Here is a 21,916-nt window from a genome sequence, read left to right on the forward strand (position 1 = left end):
AAAGTTTCTTATATACTTACCAGACCCCTTCTAAAGGACTTACCTCTGATTGATATGGTATGGAAGTAATGAGTTGATTCTAATAACTCTTCACTTACTACTTCACACTACTTTTTTGAGGAATTCGAAAGGATATATTGAGCTCCTATATATAGGAATGTAGTGGACCAGTATCGGTCTTAGTACTTTGGCACTCTGTGTATTTCTTTCTAGTAAATGCTTCTGAACAAAATCTCCAGAAGAGAAGGTGATATATTGAAGAGAAGGTAAAAATTGAAAAAAAAAATTGAAATCATAAATCATTGGGGAGGGAGAAAGAATAGGTGCAAAAGAGTAAAAATGTGTAGGTTAAGAGTTTGGTGAACACAGAATGAAATACAGTTCATTAGAATAGTCTGCAGAGGTAGGTTAAAATTTAATATTAAAATCTTATATTGAATTACTACTGGATTTTTTTTGTCTTAAAGAGCTCCTGTGTTTTTTTTCCTATTTACTCTTTGGTTTAAACAGCTTATTGAGACGTAACTTGCATACCATATTAAAAAATTCTCCCACTTCAAGTGTACAATTCAGCACTTTTTGGCATATTCGCCGAGTTGTTCATCCATCACCTCAATTATAGAATGTTTTCATCACCCCCAAAGAAACCCTGTATCCGTCAGCAGTCACTCTCCATTTATTGCAAACTCCCCAGCCTTAGGCAATCACTATTTTAGTTTCTGTCCCTATACCTGTGGTCTGTTGTGTACGTTTTATATAAATGGTATCATATAGTATGTGGTCTTTTATGATTGGCTTTTTTTCACCAGCGTAATGTTTTCAAGGTTCATCCATATTGTACCATGTACTTTTTGGTGTAAGTAATATTCTGTTTTTGTGGCCAAGTAATATTCTGTTGTGTAAATATTCACATTTTATTTATCCATTCATCAGTTGATAGACATTGGGGTTGTTTCCACTTTTCGGCTATTATAAATAATGCTGCTATGAATATTTGTGTTTATGTTTTTGTTTCAGACATGTTTTAATTTATTTTGGATAGATATGTAGGAGTGGAATGGCTGGGTCATATAAGTACGTTAAATATTTTGAGCATCTGTCAGATTATTTTCCAAATTGGCTGCACCATTTTACATTTCCACCAGCGGCGTATAAAGTTTCAAATTTCTCTACATCCTGACCAGCACTTGTTATTATCTTTTTTATTATAGTAACTGTAGCCCGTGTGAAGAAGTATCTCATTGTGGTTTTGATTTGTATCAAAATCAAAAGAGCATTTGAATGCAATTTTTAGCTGATTGGTTTCAACAAGCCTTTAGTTAAGGAGCCAGTGGTCTGTAATAAAGAGAACATTGTTTTTTGTGAGAGCCAAAGACTCAGGTTTTAGTCATTTCTGCTATTTATAGGCTCTTTTACTTTGGATGGGCTCCTTATGCTTTAAATTTCACTACTTCTCGGGCACCTGGGTGACTCAGTCGGTTAAGCATCTGCCTTCGGGTCGGGTTGCCGATCCCAGGGTTCTGGGATCGAGCCCCACATTGGGCTCCCTGCTCAGTGGGGCGTCTGCTTCTCCTTCTTCCTCTGCACCTCCCCCCTGCCCGTTTTCTCTCTCTCGCTCTCTCTCAAATAAATAAATAAATAAATAAATAAATAAAATCTTTTTTTTTTAATGTCATAAATTCTCTCCCGACCCTCAACTGAGGATCAGTTGAAATAGTGAGAAAAGTTTTTTGTAAGCTCTAAGGGTTAACCAGATGTTCTCTGATATTACCATAATTAGGCTACTCAGGAAGGCAGAGAACATTCATAAGGGAGAGCATCACTAAAAAGGGGACTCTGTGTTTCTGTCTCCTTTCCTTTCTTTCTGTAGCACCAACTTGGCCACAAGGAATTAAGCTAAACTGATGTGAATAGTAACCCTCTTGAGCTCAACTTGAATTTGTTCCTGAAAGATGGTGTAATGAAGTCATTAAAATAATTAAAAATTAATAATTTTTTCATCCATTTATTTATATATGATGTTGGTAGTTATATTTTTTCTATACTTTCTTACAGAATTTACGTTGTCCATTGAATGAAGAGGTAATTGCCCAAGCCCGGAAAATATTCCCTTCAGTGATAAAATACATTGTAGAAATGACTATATGGGAAGAGGAAAAAGAACTGCTTCCTGAACTCCAGATAAGGTGTGTACAGTTTTCAAAAGGGAGATGTTTTGGCAAAGATTATTTATGTTGCAGAATTAGTGTTGGAAAAATGTTTATTTTGTACTGCTTAATTTATCAGCATTATGAAAATTTTGTAGAGAATTATCTTTTGGGAATACTTTCAAAATGTCCATTTAGATGAGATGCTCTGCATAGGCACTAAACAGAAGGTAAGCCAAAAGAACACCCTAAACAGGAGCTTCTGACTTTTAAGAAAGAGCATCTTGGGGGTTTTGTTTGTTTGGTCAGAAAACCACCAGGTGTTTTCACATTTTATTAACTACAGTATAGACCCTAGAGCTGCCTCATTCCCCTACCCCCCCACCATGGGGTCAGGCCTTCCCAGAAGCCCCTGCCTTGGCTGCCTGCGCCTACTGGAACTCCTGCTGTAGCTGAGCCAGGGTCTCCCTCTGTTGCTCTGACTGCCCTTCGAGGTCCCAGAGCTGGGATTCATATCACTTAATTTCAGCTGTGATATAGTCCAACCTCTTCTCCACTGTGGCCTGAGCCTCTCCCAGCTCCTGTTTGATCAGCACAGGACCCAGAAGTTTAAAGACCATGTTGGACCCATCTAAAAGGGCCAACTCCTCCTTCACAATATTACTTTCTGTTAGTCACACCTCAAGCTTCTGCTGCCTTGACATGGATTTACTCAAGACCTTCTGTAGCTGCTGCTGTTTCTCCCCTTTTTCCTGTAGCTTCTTCTGGATTAGCTCAGCCATGGCGGGGACGAAGGCCTTTCTTTCATTATTTGGGCTGGGGGTCTTGTTCTAAATGATTTATAAGGACCTAGAAGCTACTTATCCCAGAAGAGAAGTAAATTGCCCAGTTTGATCCTGTCCTGGACCAACTTCCAGATTCCTCAAGATGTTTGTAATGGGAATAAGGAGATAGCCCTTTACCAAGTGCTTTGATACCCAGGATTATTTCCTTACTAGTTGGAGGGATTTAACATTTTAAAGCTAAAACCCAGCAATTTCTAACAGCCATAAATCTTAGAGTGGCAGTATATGCTCTTAACATATAAACGTACAAGAGAATTCCAGATCTGATATGAAGATACAGTTTGAGCCTTGTGGGAATTTTTCCGTGTAATATTAGGGATTTCACAAAATTGCATTACATTTAAATACCATTGTTCTTTGAGTTTACAGGTTTTTTTGTTTTAGGAGGAGAGAGAATTAAGAATTTTAATTTATAAAGACATTAAATATATTCTTTAGGCTCTTGGTGGGCCATAAACTGCTTGGGGAAATAAAGGTTATCAGAGATTGCATCCACAAAGGGTTTAATTTCAGATATGTGATCATGTCAGTTAAACTCTTTAAGAAACTGTGGTGTTGGGATGCCTGGGTGGCTCAGTCACTTAAGTGTCTGTCTTCAGTTCAGGTCATGATCCCAGAGTCCTGGGATCGAGTGCCACACCGGGCTCTCCACTCAGTGGGGAGTCTGCTTCTCCCTCTTACTGTCCCTCTGTGCTCTCTCTCTCTCAAAGAAATAAATAAATAAATCTTAAAAAAAAAAAAAAAGGAGGAGGAAAAAAAACTTTGTGTTGGTAAACATGATACTAGCAATCTGCCTGCCTGAAAAGGGAGAGTTGCTTGAGTTTGAGGGTGTATACAGCAGCACCAGATTTCACATTCATAGATCTGAGTTTGAGGCCTTCTAACTGGCATTGTGACCATGAAGAAGGTTTTTGTTTTTGTTTTTAAAGTAAGTTCTACACTCAACGTGGGGCTTGAACTCTTGACCCCAAGATCAAGAGCCAGATGCTCTCTACCAGCTGAGCCAGCCAGGCACCCCTGTTTCCTGAGCTCTAAGAGGCCTGAGAAAATCTGCCTCTTAGAGTTATGAGATGGATTGAGTATATTATAAAAGCATATTATAAACTGTTTAAAACTGATAATAATATCTGACATGCCCGTGAGAACGGTTTTCACATTTTTTATGAGCTCCTCACACCACTCTTGACTGTAGATATTATACTCTTTTTAAAGGTGGAAGAGGCACTGTCATCTCATCAAGATTAAAAGCTTAAGCAGCCTAAGGTCCTTCAGTCACGTGGTAGTGCGAGCACTTTCAATCTGTATACCTTTTTTTTGTTAAACTTAAATGTTCTATAAAGTCAGTAACACTTCAAGTAAGTAGAAAGTAAAAGCAAAAATAAACTCAATAAAAACTAAGCGTTAATAAAATCTTACCATTTACCTTTGCCTGCTTGAAAGTCCTGAGTCCAGAGCTGTCTCCTTTTGCCGCAGGAGGAGATTAGCAAGGGTTAAGAGTAGCATTAAAAACATATTGCCACTAAACTGAAAGTAATAATTTACACCTGGAGGTAATAAAAAAATGAAACGGTAATACTTTTATCAGGGTTTTTAAAATTTCATGGCATTGTAACACTTAAAATAACTTCCTTTATCAGTATTGCTGTGGTACTTTCTCATATGTAAGAAACTACATGGTGGTGGTTTGGTACAGATGTTATATATTATCTTAGTCTATTTTTCACGTTTTCCTTTTTTGTTTCAGTATCTGAATATATATCTATATTTTTAACAGGGAGAAAAATGAAAGATACTATTGTGTCCTTTTCAATGATGAACACCACTCATATGACCATGTCATATACAGTCTACAAAGAGCTCTTGATTGTGAGCTCGCAGAGGCACAGTTGCACACCACTGCCATAGACAAAGAGGTTCGTGAGCTTCATTTAATTCTTGTGCTCCCTCACATCAGCTTCCTGGGAGTCAGGTGTTGACTGAGCCCTTGCCAAGTGCTCTTTAGTATTGTTTTAGGAACAATCAGACTTTTCTTTTATTCCTTATACCGTAGGTAAATTGGTTAAAACTTGATTTTTCTGTATATCGTAATTGTAGATAAACTATTAGCATTCTTTTAATCTAAATAATTAGAAAGTTACTGAATATATTTGGCAAAAAGTAGTTAAGAATGTTAGCTTTAGTCTGTTTCTATACATATTTATTAAAATAGCATTCTAGGGGTGCCTGGGTGGCTCAACCTTTAAGCGTCTGCCTTCGGCTCAGGTCATGATCCCAGGATCCTGGGATCCAGCCCCTCATTGGGCTCCCTGCTTGGAAGCCTGCTTCTCCTCTCATACTCCCCTTGCTTGTGTTCCCTCTCTCACTGTCTCTCTCTGTTAAATAAATAAATAAAATCTTTAAAAAAAATAGCATTCTGGGGTGCCTGGGTGGCTCAGTCGGTTGGGTATCTGCCTTCAGTTCAGGTCATGATCCCAGGGTGTAGGGATAGAGCCCCGCATTGGGCTCCCTGCTCTGCAGGGAGCCTGCTTCTCCCTGTCCCTCTGCCTGCCCCTTCCCCTGCTTGTGCTCTCTCTGTCAAATAAATAAAATCCTTAAAAAAAAAATAGCATTCTAATAATGAAAGACACACACACACAAAAAATAGCATTCTATGATAATTGAGTGTATGAACAAATGCATTGATTTTGATATTTTTAACATTATTTATTACAACTATTTTTAGCATAATACTAATACTGTGGTTCAACTTTTTAAAAAATATCTATCCTTGGGCGCCTGGGTGGCACAGCGGTTAAGCGTCTGCCTTCGGCTCAGGGCGTGATCCCGCCATTATGGGATCGAACCCCACGTCAGGCTCTTCCGCTGTGAGCCTGCTTCTTTCTCTCCCACTCCCCCTGCTTGTGTTCCCTCTCTCGCTGGCTGTCTCTATCTCTGTCGAATAAATAAATAAAATTAAAAAAATATATATCTATCCTAAGTAAAATGTGTTCCTCAGGTATATAGAGGGAATATTAACTTAATCCTTGTCTTGAGAGGAGTGTAATATAGTGGAAGAAGCAGCATGACATTAGTAATTAGTGTAGTGGTTCTAGGGCTTGAGGAATCAATATCCTGGTCACACCTGTCATCCAGTAGTGGATGCCAAGTATGTTGTGGAACACATGTTGAGGAACTTGTAAATTCATTCATGGAAAGTATTTATTTATTTATTTATTAAAGATTTTATTTATTTATTTGACAGAGAGTGAGAGAACACAAGCAGGGGGAGTGGGAGAGGGAGAAGTAAGCTCCCCCACCAAGCAGAGAGCCTGATGCGGGGCTTGATCCCAGGACCCTGGGATCACGACCTGAGCCAAAGGCAGATGCTTAACTGACTGAGACACCCAGGCACCTGCATGAAAAGTATTTAAAACATAATAGCAGGAGTTTAGTAAATCCTAGATTATTGTTACTGGATAGAAATAGAATACACTATCACAAGTGAAGAACTGACATTCTTGCCAAGCAGGAAATCCAGCATCCTAAAGTATACTCTCTATTAGCAGTATCAAAAGTTCTGAAGCTTCATAAAGGTGTTAAATGTTTATGCTTATCTTCCAGGTATTGCCCATCTTATGACTTTTAGGCAGTGGACAAATGATTAATAATTAAGAGCTCATTAGGCCTTTGGGCTACATATTACTTATTGATTGGGGTTGTCATTCTACTACTTAATTCTCATGTTTGTTTATAATTAGGGTCGTCGGGCTGTCAAAGCAGGTGCTTTTGCTGCTTGCCAGGAGGCAAAGGAAGATATAAAGGTAATTTTCTGAATTAGGGATAAAAGAGAATTGTAAGAGGAGTTCACATTACAAGAGCCGAAGTAGAACAATTACACTGTTGAGTGGTTTGGCATCCTAAGTAAAGGTAGGATAGGGCCATTTAGACCCAGAGATTTGAAACTTGAAGTGTTTTATAAGATTTTTTTTTGAAGAATAGATCACTTAGTTAAGACAAATTTTAAAACTAGTGTTTTGTTTTGTTTTTACTATTCCTTTCATTTGTAGAGTCATTCAGAAAATGTCTCTCAACATCCACTTCATGTAGAAGTATTACACTCTGAGGTTATGGCTCATCAGAAATTTGCTTTGCGTCTTGGCTCCTGGATGAACAAAATTATGAGCTATTCAAGTAAGCATACTGCCTATTTTTCTTATTTCTCAGTAAATACTGGTTTTTGAAATAGCCATGAATTTGAAAATGTCATGAGTATAAAACAAAAGTTTTTTTCATTTTTGGTGTATAAATTTTGATTAATTTTCAGAATGGCATCTCAAACACCATCGATGATAATTTACTGCTTTTGATTCTTTGATGTTGACAGAATTATTATTGATATCAAACTGGGAAGATTAATCTTAATTTTTTCACATGTTACTGTAGGAGACATACTTTTAGGAGGAATATTATGAGAATAAAAGTTATCTGACTTCTTTTGTTTGTAGGTGACTTTAGACAGATCTTTTGTCAAGCATGCCTTAGAGAAGAACCTGGCTCTGAGAATCCCTGTCTCATAAGCAGGTTAATGCTTTGGGATGCAAAGCTTTATAAAGGTAGGTAAATCCTTGCTTATGCTGCTTGCCATGAAGTATCACCTTAAAGTGGAGCTATAATCTTTTTGTTTATTAAATCAGTGATCTCGATTGATAAGATATTATACTTTTAAAAAAGTTAATCTATCAATATGTATTCTTCTGTGGTAAAACATAGAGATACTGTCTTTTAATTGTGTCTTTTCATTTAGTTAGGGCTAGTAAAAAAGAGTATGTGTATATATTCATGTAGTAGTGCCATTATTAAAGCTATGTTAATTTTAATTTTTAAAATCCAAATGCAGAACAGTGAAAGATGAGAAAAAGGCTAAAGCGAATGGAAAAGGGAAGACACAGAGTAAGAGTAATTTTGAGTGAAATAGAATGAAAAGGAATGGAGAAAGCTTGCCAAGGTAGAGTGAAGTAAGACAAAGTGGAGGGGCAGAAAGAAAGGGAGAAGGCATATATGTATGTATTTTAAATTCTAGCTATTAATTATTAATGTGATAAATGCTACTTATGTTTGAGTCCTTGAGGTCTGTTAGTATGTGAAATATTTTTATAATATTCTGCCATTTCTAATAGCTGGAATTTTTTTTTTTTTGCCTTTGTGATACTCTTCCATTTTTCCACTTCCCCCAAAAATGATCTGTAGGCGCCCGTAAGATCCTTCACGAATTGATCTTCAGCAGTTTTTTTATGGAGATGGAATACAAAAAATTCTTTGCTATGGAATTTGTGAAGGTAATTGCTCTTTATAAATAGATGTCAATAATAGAAAAAATTATTTTGGAAATGAAGTTGTAGAAACAAAGCAGATAATTATGAATCAAGAATTTAATTTTGTGATTTATTTCTTTGTCAAAAGTCCATTCATTTTCACATTCGAAAGTGTGGAAGCAATAGTGTCAGAGCACTGGAGAGAGCAATAGGAAATTATCACATTCACACATGCATTCATTCTTCCTAATCATTTGTCTGTTTTATAACAAGTGAAATTATAATGAGTAGAAGTGACTAGTTGAAAGGCATAGCATGGGAAAGGAACAGTTGTGCATGCTGAAGGGAGGCAGGAATTAGACAAGCAAGAGTTATACTTAGTGGAGTCCAAAACATAAAGATATAACTTATAGTTTTTTAATATTGTTCTATTGGTCTATTGACTATCCCTTGCCTTGTTTTATATATGTATTTTATCAGGGGAGGGGTCTAGCTCTCAAATTAGATTGCAAGGTAATACATAACAGGTACTTTTTGAATCTTTTACTTTTCCTTATACAAAGATATCCAGGGGTTGCCTGGCTGGCTCAGTCAGTGGAGCATGTGACTCTTGATCTCAGGTTTGTGAGCTTAAGCCCCATGTTGGGTGGGGAGCCTACTTTAAAAATATATATATATAATATATATATATATAAATATAAATATATATATAAAAATAAAACATTAAAAGAGAAAGCCAATAAATACTTGTTTCTTCTGATTTTGAATTATAGGTAGTTCTGTAAAAATTAAAACAGGTCAGAGGTAGGATCCAGGATGGAGTTGGAAGCAGAGAATGCAATAATGACTGTTGAAGGCAAATGATACTGTGGGACAAGATACCTGCACTCTCTGGATTTTGCAAGTAGAGTGTTAAAAGCAACTAACACATTTAGGTTCTTGAAAGATGGTAACAACTCAAGCTATTAACTCTATTTTTCTAAAACTCTTAGAATATTGGACCAGATCTGTGATCTGAAATGATTTTTTTTTTCTTCTACAAAAGCAGTTTTCTCTACTTAAATGAGATTTTTTAATATCATGGTTACTTCTTTGTAGGAATTCCAGTGGATAAAATTAAATATATAGGTCAAGGACCTAGCACTATGATTGATACATGACAGAATGTATTATTTTTGTTTCCCACTATATCAGGGTTGATTTTCAGCTGGTATGCATCAGTATAGTTAAGAAGTTATTTACAACCAACAGCGATTCTGTTTAAGGTTGGACTGAATCTGGTTGGTTTTCTGGGTCCCATCAGTTTTTAAATACTTCGAATATTCCCTCTGCCCTCTACCACTGCAATAGAATCTGCTAAAGATTGTCCCAGATTCTGTTTAGAGAAAGGATATGCAGCACCACTACAGCTCTCTATGATTCTTACGTATGTGTTTGTGTGTGTTTTGTTTTTTGTCTTTTTATGGTTTTCACTTACAACTCTGCTAGATCGGGTAGCTGAGTTCATATTTGGTCTTTCAGTTGTTATTCTCTAATACATTTTTGTTTACCATATTGTCTTCCCTTTAGAAATAGGAATTATAGAGGCACCTGGCTGGCTTAGGCAGTAGAGCTGGCAACTCTTGATCTCGGGGTGGTTGTAAATTCAATCCCCACATTGGGTGTAGAGATTACTTAAAAAATATGTATTTAAAAAAATAGGAATTTTAATACTTTTAATCATATGCATAAACACAAATCTGCAGCAGGTATTAAAATGGGGATTTTAAGTTTTCAGTAATTTATAATTGATTCTCCACTTACTATTATATCTTTCAGTATTATAAACAGCTGCAGAAAGAATATATCAGTGATGATCATGACAGAAGTATCTCAGTAACTGCACTCTCAGTTCAGATGTTTACTGTTCCTACTCTGGTATGTATTGATCATTTCTTTGCAACCTTTCCGAGTAAAACCTGTTTTATTTTTTAAGAACTTTGCCTAGTATTAAATCAAATTAAAACAATGTCAGAGTACTATATTGGGCTAATTTCATTTGAAAAATTGGATAATACTTCAGTGGTATCTGCATGTGAAGTATATTTTAGTGGGACCCAAGGACAAGATAGCTTTGGAGTGGGAGTGATGGCATGACTGTTGTCCAATAGGCCTGATCCCTGCAGGTGAAGTCCAGTACTGGTTTCTCAGATTCTAGACTAACTTGAGATCTGTGTCTTTTCAATACCCAAACTATTCTTCAGTTTTTGTTTGGGTGCAGGGGTATAGATTAAGATAAAACAAAGCAGTAGGTTGCATGTTATCAGACCACAAAGCCTTGAAACTGGAACTCAATCACAAGAAAAAATTTGGAAGGAATTGAAACACTTGGAAGTTAAAGAGCATCCTGCTAAAGAATGATTGGGTCAACCAGGAAATTAAAGAACTTAAAACAATTCATGGAAACTAATGAGAATAAGAACACGTCAGTCCAAAACCTATGGGATACTGCAAAGGCGGTCCTAATAGGGAAATACATAGCCAGCCAAGCCTCTCTCAGAAAATTAGAAAATCCCAAATGCACAAGCTAACCTTACACCTAAAGGAGCTAGAGAAAGAACAGCAAATAAAACCTAAACCAAGCAGGAGAAGAGAAATAATAAAGATTAGAGCAGAGATCAATGAACTAGAAACCAGAAAAACAGAACAGATCAACGAAACTATAGGCTGGTTCTTTGAAAGAATTAATAAGATCGATAAACCACTGGCCAGACTTACCCAAAGGAAAAGAGAAAGGACCCAAATTAATAAAATCATGAATGAAAGGGGAGAGAGCACAACTAACACCAAGGAAATAGAAACAATTATTAGAAATTATTACCAGCAACTATATGCCAACAAATTAAGCAACCTGGAAGAAGTGGATGCCTTCCTGGAAACTTACAAACTACCAAGACTGAAACAGGAAGAAATAGACAATCTGAATAGACCAACAACCAGTAACTAAATTGAAGCAGTAATCAAAAACCTCCCAAAAACAAAAGTCCAGGGCCAGATGGCTTCCCAGGGGAATTCTGCAAAACATTTAAAGAAGAAATCATACCCATTCTACTGAAGCTGTTTCGAAAAATAGAAACAGAAGGAAAACTTCCAAACTCCTTCTATGAGGCCAGCATTACCCGGATCCCAAAACCAGGCAAAGACCCCTTCAAAAGGGAGAATTACAGACCAATATCCCTGATGAATATGGATGCCAAAATACTCAACAAGATCCTAGCCAGTAGGATCCAACAACATTAAAAAGATTACTCACCATGACCAAGTGGGATTTATTCTTGGGATGCTCGCATGGTTCAACATTCCCAAATCAATCAACATGATAGAGCATATTAATAAAAGACAAGAGCCATATGATCTTCTCAATTGATACAGAAAAAGTATTTGACAAAATATAACCTCCGTTCCTGATTAAAACTTCAGAGTATAGGGATAGAGGGAACATTCCTCAATATCTTAAAAACCATCTCTGAAAAGCACACAGTGAATATCATTATCAATGAGGAAAAGCTGAAAGCTTTTCTATTAAGGTCAGAAACATGACAGGGATGCCCACTGTCATCACTATTGTTCAACATAGTGCTAGAAGACGTAGCCTAAGCAATCAGACAACAAAAAGAAATAAAAGGCATCCAAACTGGCAAAGAAGTTGTCAAACTCTCTCTTTGCAGATGACATGTTACTTTATGGGGAAAACCCAAAAGACTTCACCCCCAAATTACTAGACCTCATACAGCAATTCAGCAATTTGGCAGGATACAAAATCAATGCACAGAAATCAGTTGCTTTTCTATACACTGACAATGTAACAGTAGAAAGAGAAATTAAGGAATCGATTCCATTTACAATAGCAACAAAAACCATAGGATACCTAGGAATAAACCTAACCAAAGAGTTTAAAGGATCTATACTCCAGAAACTACAGAACACTTACAAAAGAAATTGAGGAAGACACAAAAAGATGGAAAAACATTCCATGTTCATGGATTGGAAGAATAAACATTGTTAAAATGCCTATCCTGCCCAAAGCAATTTACACTTTGAAAACCATCTCTATTAAAATACCATTGACATCTTTCAAGGAGCTAGAACAAACAATCCTAAAATTTGTATGGAACCAGAAAAGACCCTGAATCACCAAGAGAATGTTGAAAAAGAAAAATAAAGTTGGGGGCATCACATTGCCTGACTTCAAGCTATATTACAAAGCTGTGATCACCAAGACAGCATGGTATTGGCACAAAAACGGACACATAGACCAATGGAACAGAATAGAGACTCTAGAAATGGACCCTCAACTCTGTGGTCAACTAATCTTTGACAAATCAGGAAAAAATATCCAATGGGAAAAAGACAGTCTCTTTAATAAGTGGTGCTGGGGAAATAGGACAGCTGCATATAGAGGAATGAAACCGGACCATTCCTTTACACCATACACAAAGATAAACTCAAATGAATGAAAGACCTCAATGTGAGACAGAAATCCATTAAAATCCTAGAGGAGAACATAGGCAGTAACCTCTTCGACATTGGCCACAGCAACTTCTTTCAAGACATGTCTCCAAAGGCGAGGGAAACAAAAGTAAAAATGAACTTTTGGGACTTCATCAAGATAAAAAGCTTCTGCACAGCCAAGGAAACAGCGAAACTAAGAGGCCGCCCATGGAATGGGAGAAGATATTTGCAAAAGACATTACAGATAAAGTGCAAATATCCAAGATCTATAAAGAACTTCTCAAACTCAACACTCAAAAAACAACCCAGTCAAAAAATGGGCAGAAGGCATGAACAGACACTTCTCCAAAGAAGACATACAAATGCCTAACAGACACATAAAAAAATGCTCAACATCACTAGCCATCAGGGAAATACAAATCAAAACCATAATGAGATACTACCTTACACCAGTTAGAATGGCAAAAATTAACAAAACAGGAAACAACAAATGTTTGCAAGGATGTGGAGAAGATTCCCACCAATCTTACACTATTGGTGGGAATGCAAGCTGGTACAGCCACTCTGGAAAACAGTATGAAGATTCCTCAAGATGTTAAAAATAGAGCTACCCTATTTTTGGGTATATACCCAGCAGTTGCACCACTAGGTATTTATCCCAAAGATACAGATGTGAGAAGAAGGGGCACACGCACCCCAATGTTCATAGCAGCAATGTCCACAACAGCCAAACTGCGGAAGGAACTGAGATGCCCTTCAACAGATGAATGGATAAAGAATATGTGGTACATACATACAGTGGAATATTATTCAGCCATCAGAAAGGATGAATACCCACCATATGCACCGACATGGATGGAACTGAAGGGAATTATGCTAAGTGAAGTAAGTCAGTCAGATAAATACAATTATCGTATGGTTTCACTTACATGTGGAACATAAGCAATAGCATGGAAGACTATAGGGGAAGGGAGGGAAATCTGAAGAGGGAGAAATCAGAAAGGGAGATGAACCATGAGAGACTATGAACCCCAGGAAACAAACTGAGGGATTCAGAGGGGAGGGGGGGTGGGGGGCATGGAGTAACAGGGTGATGGGTATTAAGGAGGACATATGTTGGGATGAGCACTGGGTGTTATACTCAACTAATGAATCATTGAACACTACATCAAAATCTAATGATGTACCACACAGTGGCTAGCTGAATGTAATAAAACAAAAGCAAAAAAACCCAAATCAGGAGGAGAGAGTACTATTAATCATTTGCATAAAATAAGTGCTGATATGGTGCTATATAGGCCTGGGAGGAGAGTGGAGAATTCTGCCTGCTTTTTTTTTTTTTTTTTTTTTTGGGTACTTTTTTTTTTTTTTTTTTTTTTGGGTACTACTACTTTTCATGTTTCTTCTGGATAATTTGGTTAACTGTTCTTACTTTCCCATTTCAAAGGCCAGAGAAAAGGATGGAAAAGAGACAGTGGATTAGGAGTGATGGGGAGATAGTAATAGATAGTAATATGAAAGAAGTCATGAAGTGTATCTATGTTCTACTTTGCTCATTGTGTAATTACCGATGGTAAACATTTATGTAGATAACCTGTGTGATGGGCTTGGAGTATCCAGACAGGTGTTACTGAGGAGTAGGGCATTTTTACTTTTAGAAAATAACTTCTTAGAATTTGCTGTTCTGTGAGACTGACTGTGTTTGATGCATTTGTTTGATGCATTTATTTAAAATGACTCACTGAAAAATAAATAAATAAAATGACTCACTGACCAACCAAATGAATGAATAAGTTAAGTCCATACTATCATGAGTTAATAATAAAGAATATTCTTGAAATATTCTGCAGGCTCGACATCTTATTGAAAAGCAAAATGTTATCTCTGTCATTACTGAAACCCTTCTAGAAGTTTTGCCTGAATACTTGGACAGGAACAATAAATTCAACTTCCAGGGTTATAGCCAGGACAAATTGGGGAGAGTATATGCAGTAATATGTGATCTAAAGTAAGTTGTTCAAGTCAAAAGGTAAGGGTACCTATTAATCACAGTGTGCTTATGTATTCTATTTTATAAATAAACTTCCAATCCTTTAACTAAAATTCTCCTTACAATGATGGCAAGTGCAAAGAACTGTTACTGTCTTATGTCAATAAATGTTTTAAGGGAAGGCTTCTTATAGAGTCACAACCAGGTTAACAAAGAAGGCATTGGAGAGGGGCCTGTTACAGGAACTTTGGGTCTCTTGGGTCACTAAATGAATCTCCCATCATAACTGCCATGCCTTCCACTCTCACTCATGCACTTTGGTTCTGTCCATTTTACATATCTATTTGTACATAGTTTCAGATAATCTTGTTCTGAGTTTCTTTTTAACTCCCTTTTTCATACATACATTTCTTAAGTTTTTTTGCTGAAGAGGGTAGAATTTCCTTTTAATCTAAAGTTGGAATCACATGATAGATCACTTTTGGGATTGTTGGACTTAAAAGGAAATAAGTTTCCACTTATTTTAGAATTGGTGAATATTATAAGGGTTGTGATATATCGAGCATTCAATAAATCATAAGCTTCAAAAAATTCTTTTAAGAATATATTAAACAAAATACATTTCACTTAGTTTACTTTAAAGTAAAGAGTTCCAAGGTGTATAGGATTAATTATTTCTAGCCCTTGGGGGAAAAAATCATTCTAATTTTGTCTGCATTTAGTGACCACTTAGGGCATAGAGAGGTGGAAACAGGCTTCCAAACCAACCCTGAAATAGTTTGCTTTGCTTAAAAATACATCGGACGGGGGCACCTGGGTGCTTAGTCAGTTAAGTGACCGGCTCCTGATTTTGGCTCAGGTTGTGATCTCAAGTTTGTGAGATGGAGCCCTGCATTGTGCTCCAAGCTCAGAGGGGAACCTGCTTCTCTCCCTCTACCTCTGCCCCTCCCCACATTCTGACCTCCTTTCTCTCACTTTCTCTAGAGCTCTCTCAAATAAATAAATCTTTAAAAAAAATATATTTGACAGATATCTGTAATTATTCATTGGATCCTTGATATCACTAAGGAAAAAGTTCCCAGAACTTTTCAAATTCCTCAGTTTTTAAATATGATTATACATCTTTCTCTAAAGTTCAACAAATTATCACATTATCACAACTTCAATACAGAGATGGTAGATGAATTCAGTAGTGAATCACCATTTAGCCGGTGTGCTTCACAAAATATACATGTATTACATGTATACAAAACAAACAGGCAAAAATGCACAAAAATGCCAAATGGCTGTACTTAAACTTATCAGTGTTAAATCAGTATATTCATTATTCTTTGGTCTACTGTACAGGAAAAATTTCTTTATTATGGCCCTTATTATTGTGAAATATTCTTATAGCCGAGTTATTTTTTATCCAGGGAAGTGGTACATAATCACCTCATTGTTTTATCACATTTTATTTTGTTTTATGCATTTCTGACTATAGTTATTCTCTACAGTGGATAATTTAGAGTCAGTACATCCCTAGATACTTTACTACATGTTAAAACTTTAGGGTTGCCTCTTTGGATGTTAACTTTGAAAATTTCCCAGTCTTCTGATGGTTATTACAACTTCTGTCCTACATCCTTACCTAAATAGAGAAATCTCTAATGACAAGGAGAAGGGGAAATTCACATATTTTGAGCACCTAGAAAATCTGTACTGTGGTTGTCCAGCTATGATAGGCTAGGTTGCTTCCAAGGTTCACTTAAGCAGAACAACTTCTGAGTGGGGAAGTCTTAACTTTGACAGGCTTAACTTTGACAACCGCCTCTCATAGAGCCTTCACATTTTGCTGGTATAATCCTAGCTCTGCCCAGAGCTTCTAATTATTTTAAGAGATGAGAATCCAGGGGCACCTGGGCGGCTTTAAATGTCTTTAAGTGTCTGCCTTCAGCTCAGATCATGATCCTGGGCTCCTGGGATCAAGCCCCGCATAGGGCTCCCTGCTCAGAAAGAAGCCTGCTTCTCCCCTCTCCTACTCCCCCTGCTTGTGTTCCCTCTCTCGCTGTGTCTCTGTCAAATAAATAAATACAATCTTTTAAAAAAAAAAAAACACAGAAGAAATTAGAATCCATAATTGTGATGAATCAACATTGTCTATAGCTCTGAGAACTTTAAAATTATCTCGGAATGGGAAAGTGAAATATTTCTTTGTCTTTTAAAATGATAGGTATATCTTAATCAGCAAGCCCACAACATGGACGGAAAGATTAAGAATGCAGTTCCTTGAAGGTTTTCGGTCTTTTTTGAAGATTCTTACCTGTATGCAGGTATGATAGTTCTTCTATACATCAGTAAAATAAATTTATTTCTAAAAATTTAGCCCCGGTCTTTGTTTTAAGCAAATTGTGGTGGTTATTTGAGGAAGGCTCTATCTAGTAAAGTAGAAATAAGATTTAAACACTGTGTCACTAATCCTGCTTTAATAGATCTTTAATAGGTATAGTTCTGTATACTTTAGTTAACTACTGCTATTATTACTGTTCAATGTTTATTGAATGCTTACTGTGTGATATGGTAGTAACCACTTTACATGCATTATCTCTTCTGAGCATCATAGCAATCTTATGAGGTAGTTACTATTATTATTTTCATTTTCCACATAAGGAAATTGAAGTCTAGAAATAATTTGACCAGGGTCACATGCAGCTAGAAAGTGACAGCTGTGATTTGAACCCATGCATTCTGACCAGGTATAATAGCCACGTTATAAAAGTTACGCATATATGAATATGAATCCTAACAATTTTATATTTTGACAGTATAGGAGCAAAGAAAGAGGGCCCGCTATATACATATAGAGTAATCACTCTTTTCTTATAGGGAATGGAAGAAATCAGAAGACAGGTTGGGCAACACATAGAAGTGGATCCTGACTGGGAGGCCGCCATTGCTATACAGATGCAATTGAAGAATATTTTACTTATGTTCCAAGAGTGGTGCGCTTGTGATGTAAGTAAAATTTGTTAGTAGGATCAGTGCCCTTTTAAGTGCTCTAATGGTTATCAGTAGTAAAGTTTTATGTAGCAACTTGCTTCATGTAAAATTTTATTATTTAAGTAGTTGTGTATCTGAATTTGTCTTATTAAATTTAGAAGGAAAATCCAGTGTTTATTTTTTGTTTTTAAAGATTCTATTTATTTAGTGAGAGAGAAAGAGCATAAGCAGGGGGCGGGGCAGAGGGAGAGAGAGAATCTCAAACAGACTCCCCACTGAGCATGGAGCCCAGTGCAGGGCTGGATCTCACGACCCTGAGATCATGACCTGAGCTGAAATCAAGAGTTGGATGCTTAACCACCTGAGCCACCCAGGTGCCCCAGATAATCCAGTTTTTTATACTTCATTTAAAAATGTGCTCCATGGTAGTTTCATTTACATTTAGGAGTAGTGGGGTGTAAACAATACAACAAAACACATTTATTTATTTATGTATGCATTTATTTCCTTGGACATGAAGATTAATATGAAAACTAGAATCACATAGACTTTTAAATATTTCAATAATAGAGAAGTTAGATATTTATTCAATCAAGAGCTCTGTTATGCAAGTTAAACCATTAAGAAAATTAATTTCAAAATACAGAACTAATATATTTCCTTATGCAATAATTTTAGACCATAACCCTCTTGAAACAGAAAGTCAGTCCTACCCTAGATTCCTTTTTGGGGAGGATGGCCTCATTTATTTCTGTTTTGAAAAAATTAACATTATCTGAATCAAATTTTTTCAATTTCTCTAGTTTCTCTGTACCTCTCACATGACATAGTCTATTCATTAAGTTTCTTTATGTCTTCACAATTGGTCTCTTTCTTTCTAAAACTAAGGTCTCTACCTAGGCTCTTCTTGAGCCTGAGCTACTTCTTCCTGGAATTGGCTTCCTTATTTGTCTCCTCTACTATTTCCCACTCTCTCATTCATTTGCCTGTACACACACACAGGACTTCATATCTTTAAAATCAACAGGAATTAAAGCCCCGTAATTGTCTCTGCTACCTCTGTGAACTCTCTTTTTTCCTCCTTTTTTCTGCTTCACCATGAGCAGGTGGCCACAGGTTCAGAGTAGCAGTCATACAGACAGGACAGAATTTCATCTAACACTATAGCTTTGTAGAACAATAAAGATAGGAAATATTGTCCAGTAGCTAGCCATATCACATATTTTTTGGCAACCCTCATCTTATGGAAGGCATGCATGATTATTCAAGATGAGGTTCAAAGTATGCGTTGCTCGTCTTGACATTTACCAAACTTTCTGAAGTTGTCCACATTTACTGTTGTCATTCTAGCTTCTGAAACTTCTTTAGGGTCTGCCTTCTGCCCTTACCAATTGATTGGAACTGCTTTTTGAAAAAATTTCAAAGGATCGCTGTAGTAACCAAATTCAGAGGGTCTTTTCTAAGTCCCCATCTTCCTTAAAAATGTGTGTGGCATTGTATTCTGTTGATACCTTAATCTTTTTTTTTTAAAGATTTTATATATTAATTTGAGAGCGAACACGAGCTGGGTAGGGGCATAGGCAGAGGGAGAAGCAGACTCCCCACTGAGCAGGGAGCCTGACATGGGGCTTGATCCCAGGACCCTGGGATCATGACCTGAGCCAAGGGCAAACACTTAACCGACTGAGCCACCCAGGCATCCCTGTTGAGTACCTTAATCTTTTTGAAACTTTCTTTCCCTCTGATTTTTACAAACCTACTTATTCTAATACTTCTGTTATTGATTAAAGATTTCAATCAGTAATTCCTTCCCCCCTCAATTCCTTCTGCTTACTAAATGAGACATTCCCAGTATTCTCTTCTTACAAGTCTTTAATTTCTACCACCTCAATTAAAACTGCAGAGATGACTCTCCTAAGCTATATCATTTCTGTTTATGTGCTAGACATTCTTGCTTAGATCTTACACTTATATTTCAAATTCAGAATATATTAAATTGGTTTGTCATCATTTCTTTCTACTTCATCTTGCACTCTGCCTTCTCAATTTCCCTTGTTCTGTTAATGACACTATGATTCATACATTCATTCACACAGAAAGTCTCAGCCACTGCATTTGGTGTGTTTGTCTTATATTTCCACCTAGTTTGCAGATCCTCTGCAAGTATCCCTGCTATACACAGAATGATTTTCTGCATATATTTGCTAAATATTTATTGAATGGTGTGGTAAAGTAGATAACTTATTAATCTACTTGCGTTTTTATTTTTCTTTTAGGAAGAGCTCTTACTTGTGGCTTATAAAGAATGTCACAAAGCTGTGATGAGGTGCAGTACAAGTTTTATATCTAGTAGCAAGACAATAGTACAGCTGTGTGGTCATACTCTGGAAACTAAGTCCTACAGAGTATCCGAAGATCTTGTAAGCATACATCTGCCACTCTCTAGGACTCTTGCTGGTGAGCGTTTGTTTTTTGCATGTTTCTGTTAGCTTTGTTTTTTAGATATTCAGGGTAGTGGAATTATTTCTATTTTTGTTTGGTGCTCAGTGTGTACAGACATACTCAGATCAGATACTGCAGTTAAGAGCTGTCACTGTCCTTCAAAGAACATCTGTCTAAGAATGCTTGTTTACCTGGGCCTTTTTTTATCTGGATGAACTAATGGATCCTTATAATATACACGTAAGGACCAACTTGGTAACTCATCTCCCACTCAGACTTAATTACAGCAAAATCTTGTTGCTGGTTTGTTTTTGTTTCAAATTTTTATTTAAATTCTCGTTTTGGTTTTTTTTTTAATTGAAATACAGTTAACATGCATTGTTACTGGTTTTTAACACTTTTCTCTGTCTGATTACACTGGTGTGTTGTCTGTGTCATTGTTCTTTTCACCGCTAAATGAAAGAAATCATAGATTTTCCTTAATCATTCTTCGATTTGCATTTCCATGTAAATTGGCCCTGTCAGGTTTTTTTTTAAACAACTTTATATAAGTGCATTTATTTATTTATTTTTAAACAATATTGATAGCAGCTTTCTAATTCAGTTAGTTGGGAAGTAAGGAAGCTCTACTCCCAGTGTGGGGCTTGAGCTCACAATCCTGAGATCAAGAGTCAACATACTCAGGGAGCCTGTCCGGCTCAGTCAGTTAAGTGTCTGACTCTTGATTTCAGCTCAAGTCATGATCTCAGGGTCAGGGGAGTCTGCTTGAGATTCTCTGCCCCTCTCTCTCTCCTGCCCCCTCTGTCTCTCCCTCCCCCGGCCTCTGCTCTCACATGCTTGCTTTCTTTCTCTCTAAAATAAATAAAATCTTAAAAAAAAGAAAGTCATACGCTGTACTGATTGAACTAGCCAGGTGCCCCTACATTTATATTTTTAATTGTGGTAAAATACACATATAACACAAAATTTATCATTTTAACCATTTTTAAATGTATAGCTCAGTGGCATTAAGTACATCACCTTGTTGTGCAGTCATCACCACCATCCATCTTCAGAATTTTTTTCATCTTCCCCTGCTGAAATTCTATACTTATTCAACACAACACCTCAGTTACCACTCCCTGTGGTACCTGGCAATCACCATTCTACTTTCCATTTCTATGACATAACTCCTCTAGGTATCTCACATAATTGAAATCATACACATATCCTTTACAACTGGCTTATTTCACTTACTGCAGTGTCCTTAGTTTATCCCATGTGATAGCATGTATCAGAATTTCCTTCCTTTTGGGGCTGAATAGTATTCCATAGTATGTGTGTACCATCTTTTGCTTATGCATTCATCCACGAATGGATGCTTGGGTTGCTTCCACCTTTTGGCTGTTGTGAATAATGTTGCTTGAATATGAGTGTACAAGTGTCTGTTTGAGCCCTTGTGTTCAATTCTTTGGAGTATGTATCATACATAAATGGAATTGCTGGCTCATAAGGTAATTCTACTTTTTAGTTTTTTGAGGAACCTCCATACTCTTTTTCATAGCAACTGTACCATTTTACATTCCCACTAGCAGTGCACAAGTATTCCAGTTTCTCCACATCCTCACCAACACTTTTTTTCCTATTTTTTTGATAGATATTTAGCTTTTTGATTAATGTAGTTAATTTTTGGACTTGGTGTAATTGACATGATTTTTATGTCACTTCTGTTTTTATTAAAAGAAGTACTTA

General features: G+C 36.6%; 1 protein-coding gene and 1 pseudogene across 2 annotated transcripts in view; one reads left to right on the forward strand and one right to left on the reverse strand.

The window, feature by feature from the left end:
* UBR1 (ubiquitin protein ligase E3 component n-recognin 1) overlaps window positions 1-21,916 on the forward strand; it is a 133,940-nt gene that overhangs the window by 41,063 nt on the left and 70,961 nt on the right. For both annotated transcript variants that reach the window (XM_002913189.4, XM_034661057.1), the window contains exons 5-15: window positions 2,056-2,186; window positions 4,767-4,905; window positions 6,730-6,792; window positions 7,039-7,162; window positions 7,477-7,584; window positions 8,219-8,307; window positions 10,102-10,200; window positions 14,625-14,782; window positions 16,977-17,076; window positions 17,630-17,758; window positions 20,020-20,200. In XM_002913189.4, the coding sequence (XP_002913235.1) occupies window positions 2,056-2,186; window positions 4,767-4,905; window positions 6,730-6,792; window positions 7,039-7,162; window positions 7,477-7,584; window positions 8,219-8,307; window positions 10,102-10,200; window positions 14,625-14,782; window positions 16,977-17,076; window positions 17,630-17,758; window positions 20,020-20,200 (1,321 nt within the window). The remainder of the gene's footprint in view (window positions 1-2,055; window positions 2,187-4,766; window positions 4,906-6,729; window positions 6,793-7,038; window positions 7,163-7,476; window positions 7,585-8,218; window positions 8,308-10,101; window positions 10,201-14,624; window positions 14,783-16,976; window positions 17,077-17,629; window positions 17,759-20,019; window positions 20,201-21,916) is intronic.
* Window positions 2,540-2,929, reverse strand: LOC100475936 (annotated as a pseudogene).

This window comes from Ailuropoda melanoleuca, chromosome 5 (genome assembly GCF_002007445.2).
Source record: "Ailuropoda melanoleuca isolate Jingjing chromosome 5, ASM200744v2, whole genome shotgun sequence".
NCBI lineage: Eukaryota > Metazoa > Chordata > Mammalia > Carnivora > Ursidae > Ailuropoda > Ailuropoda melanoleuca.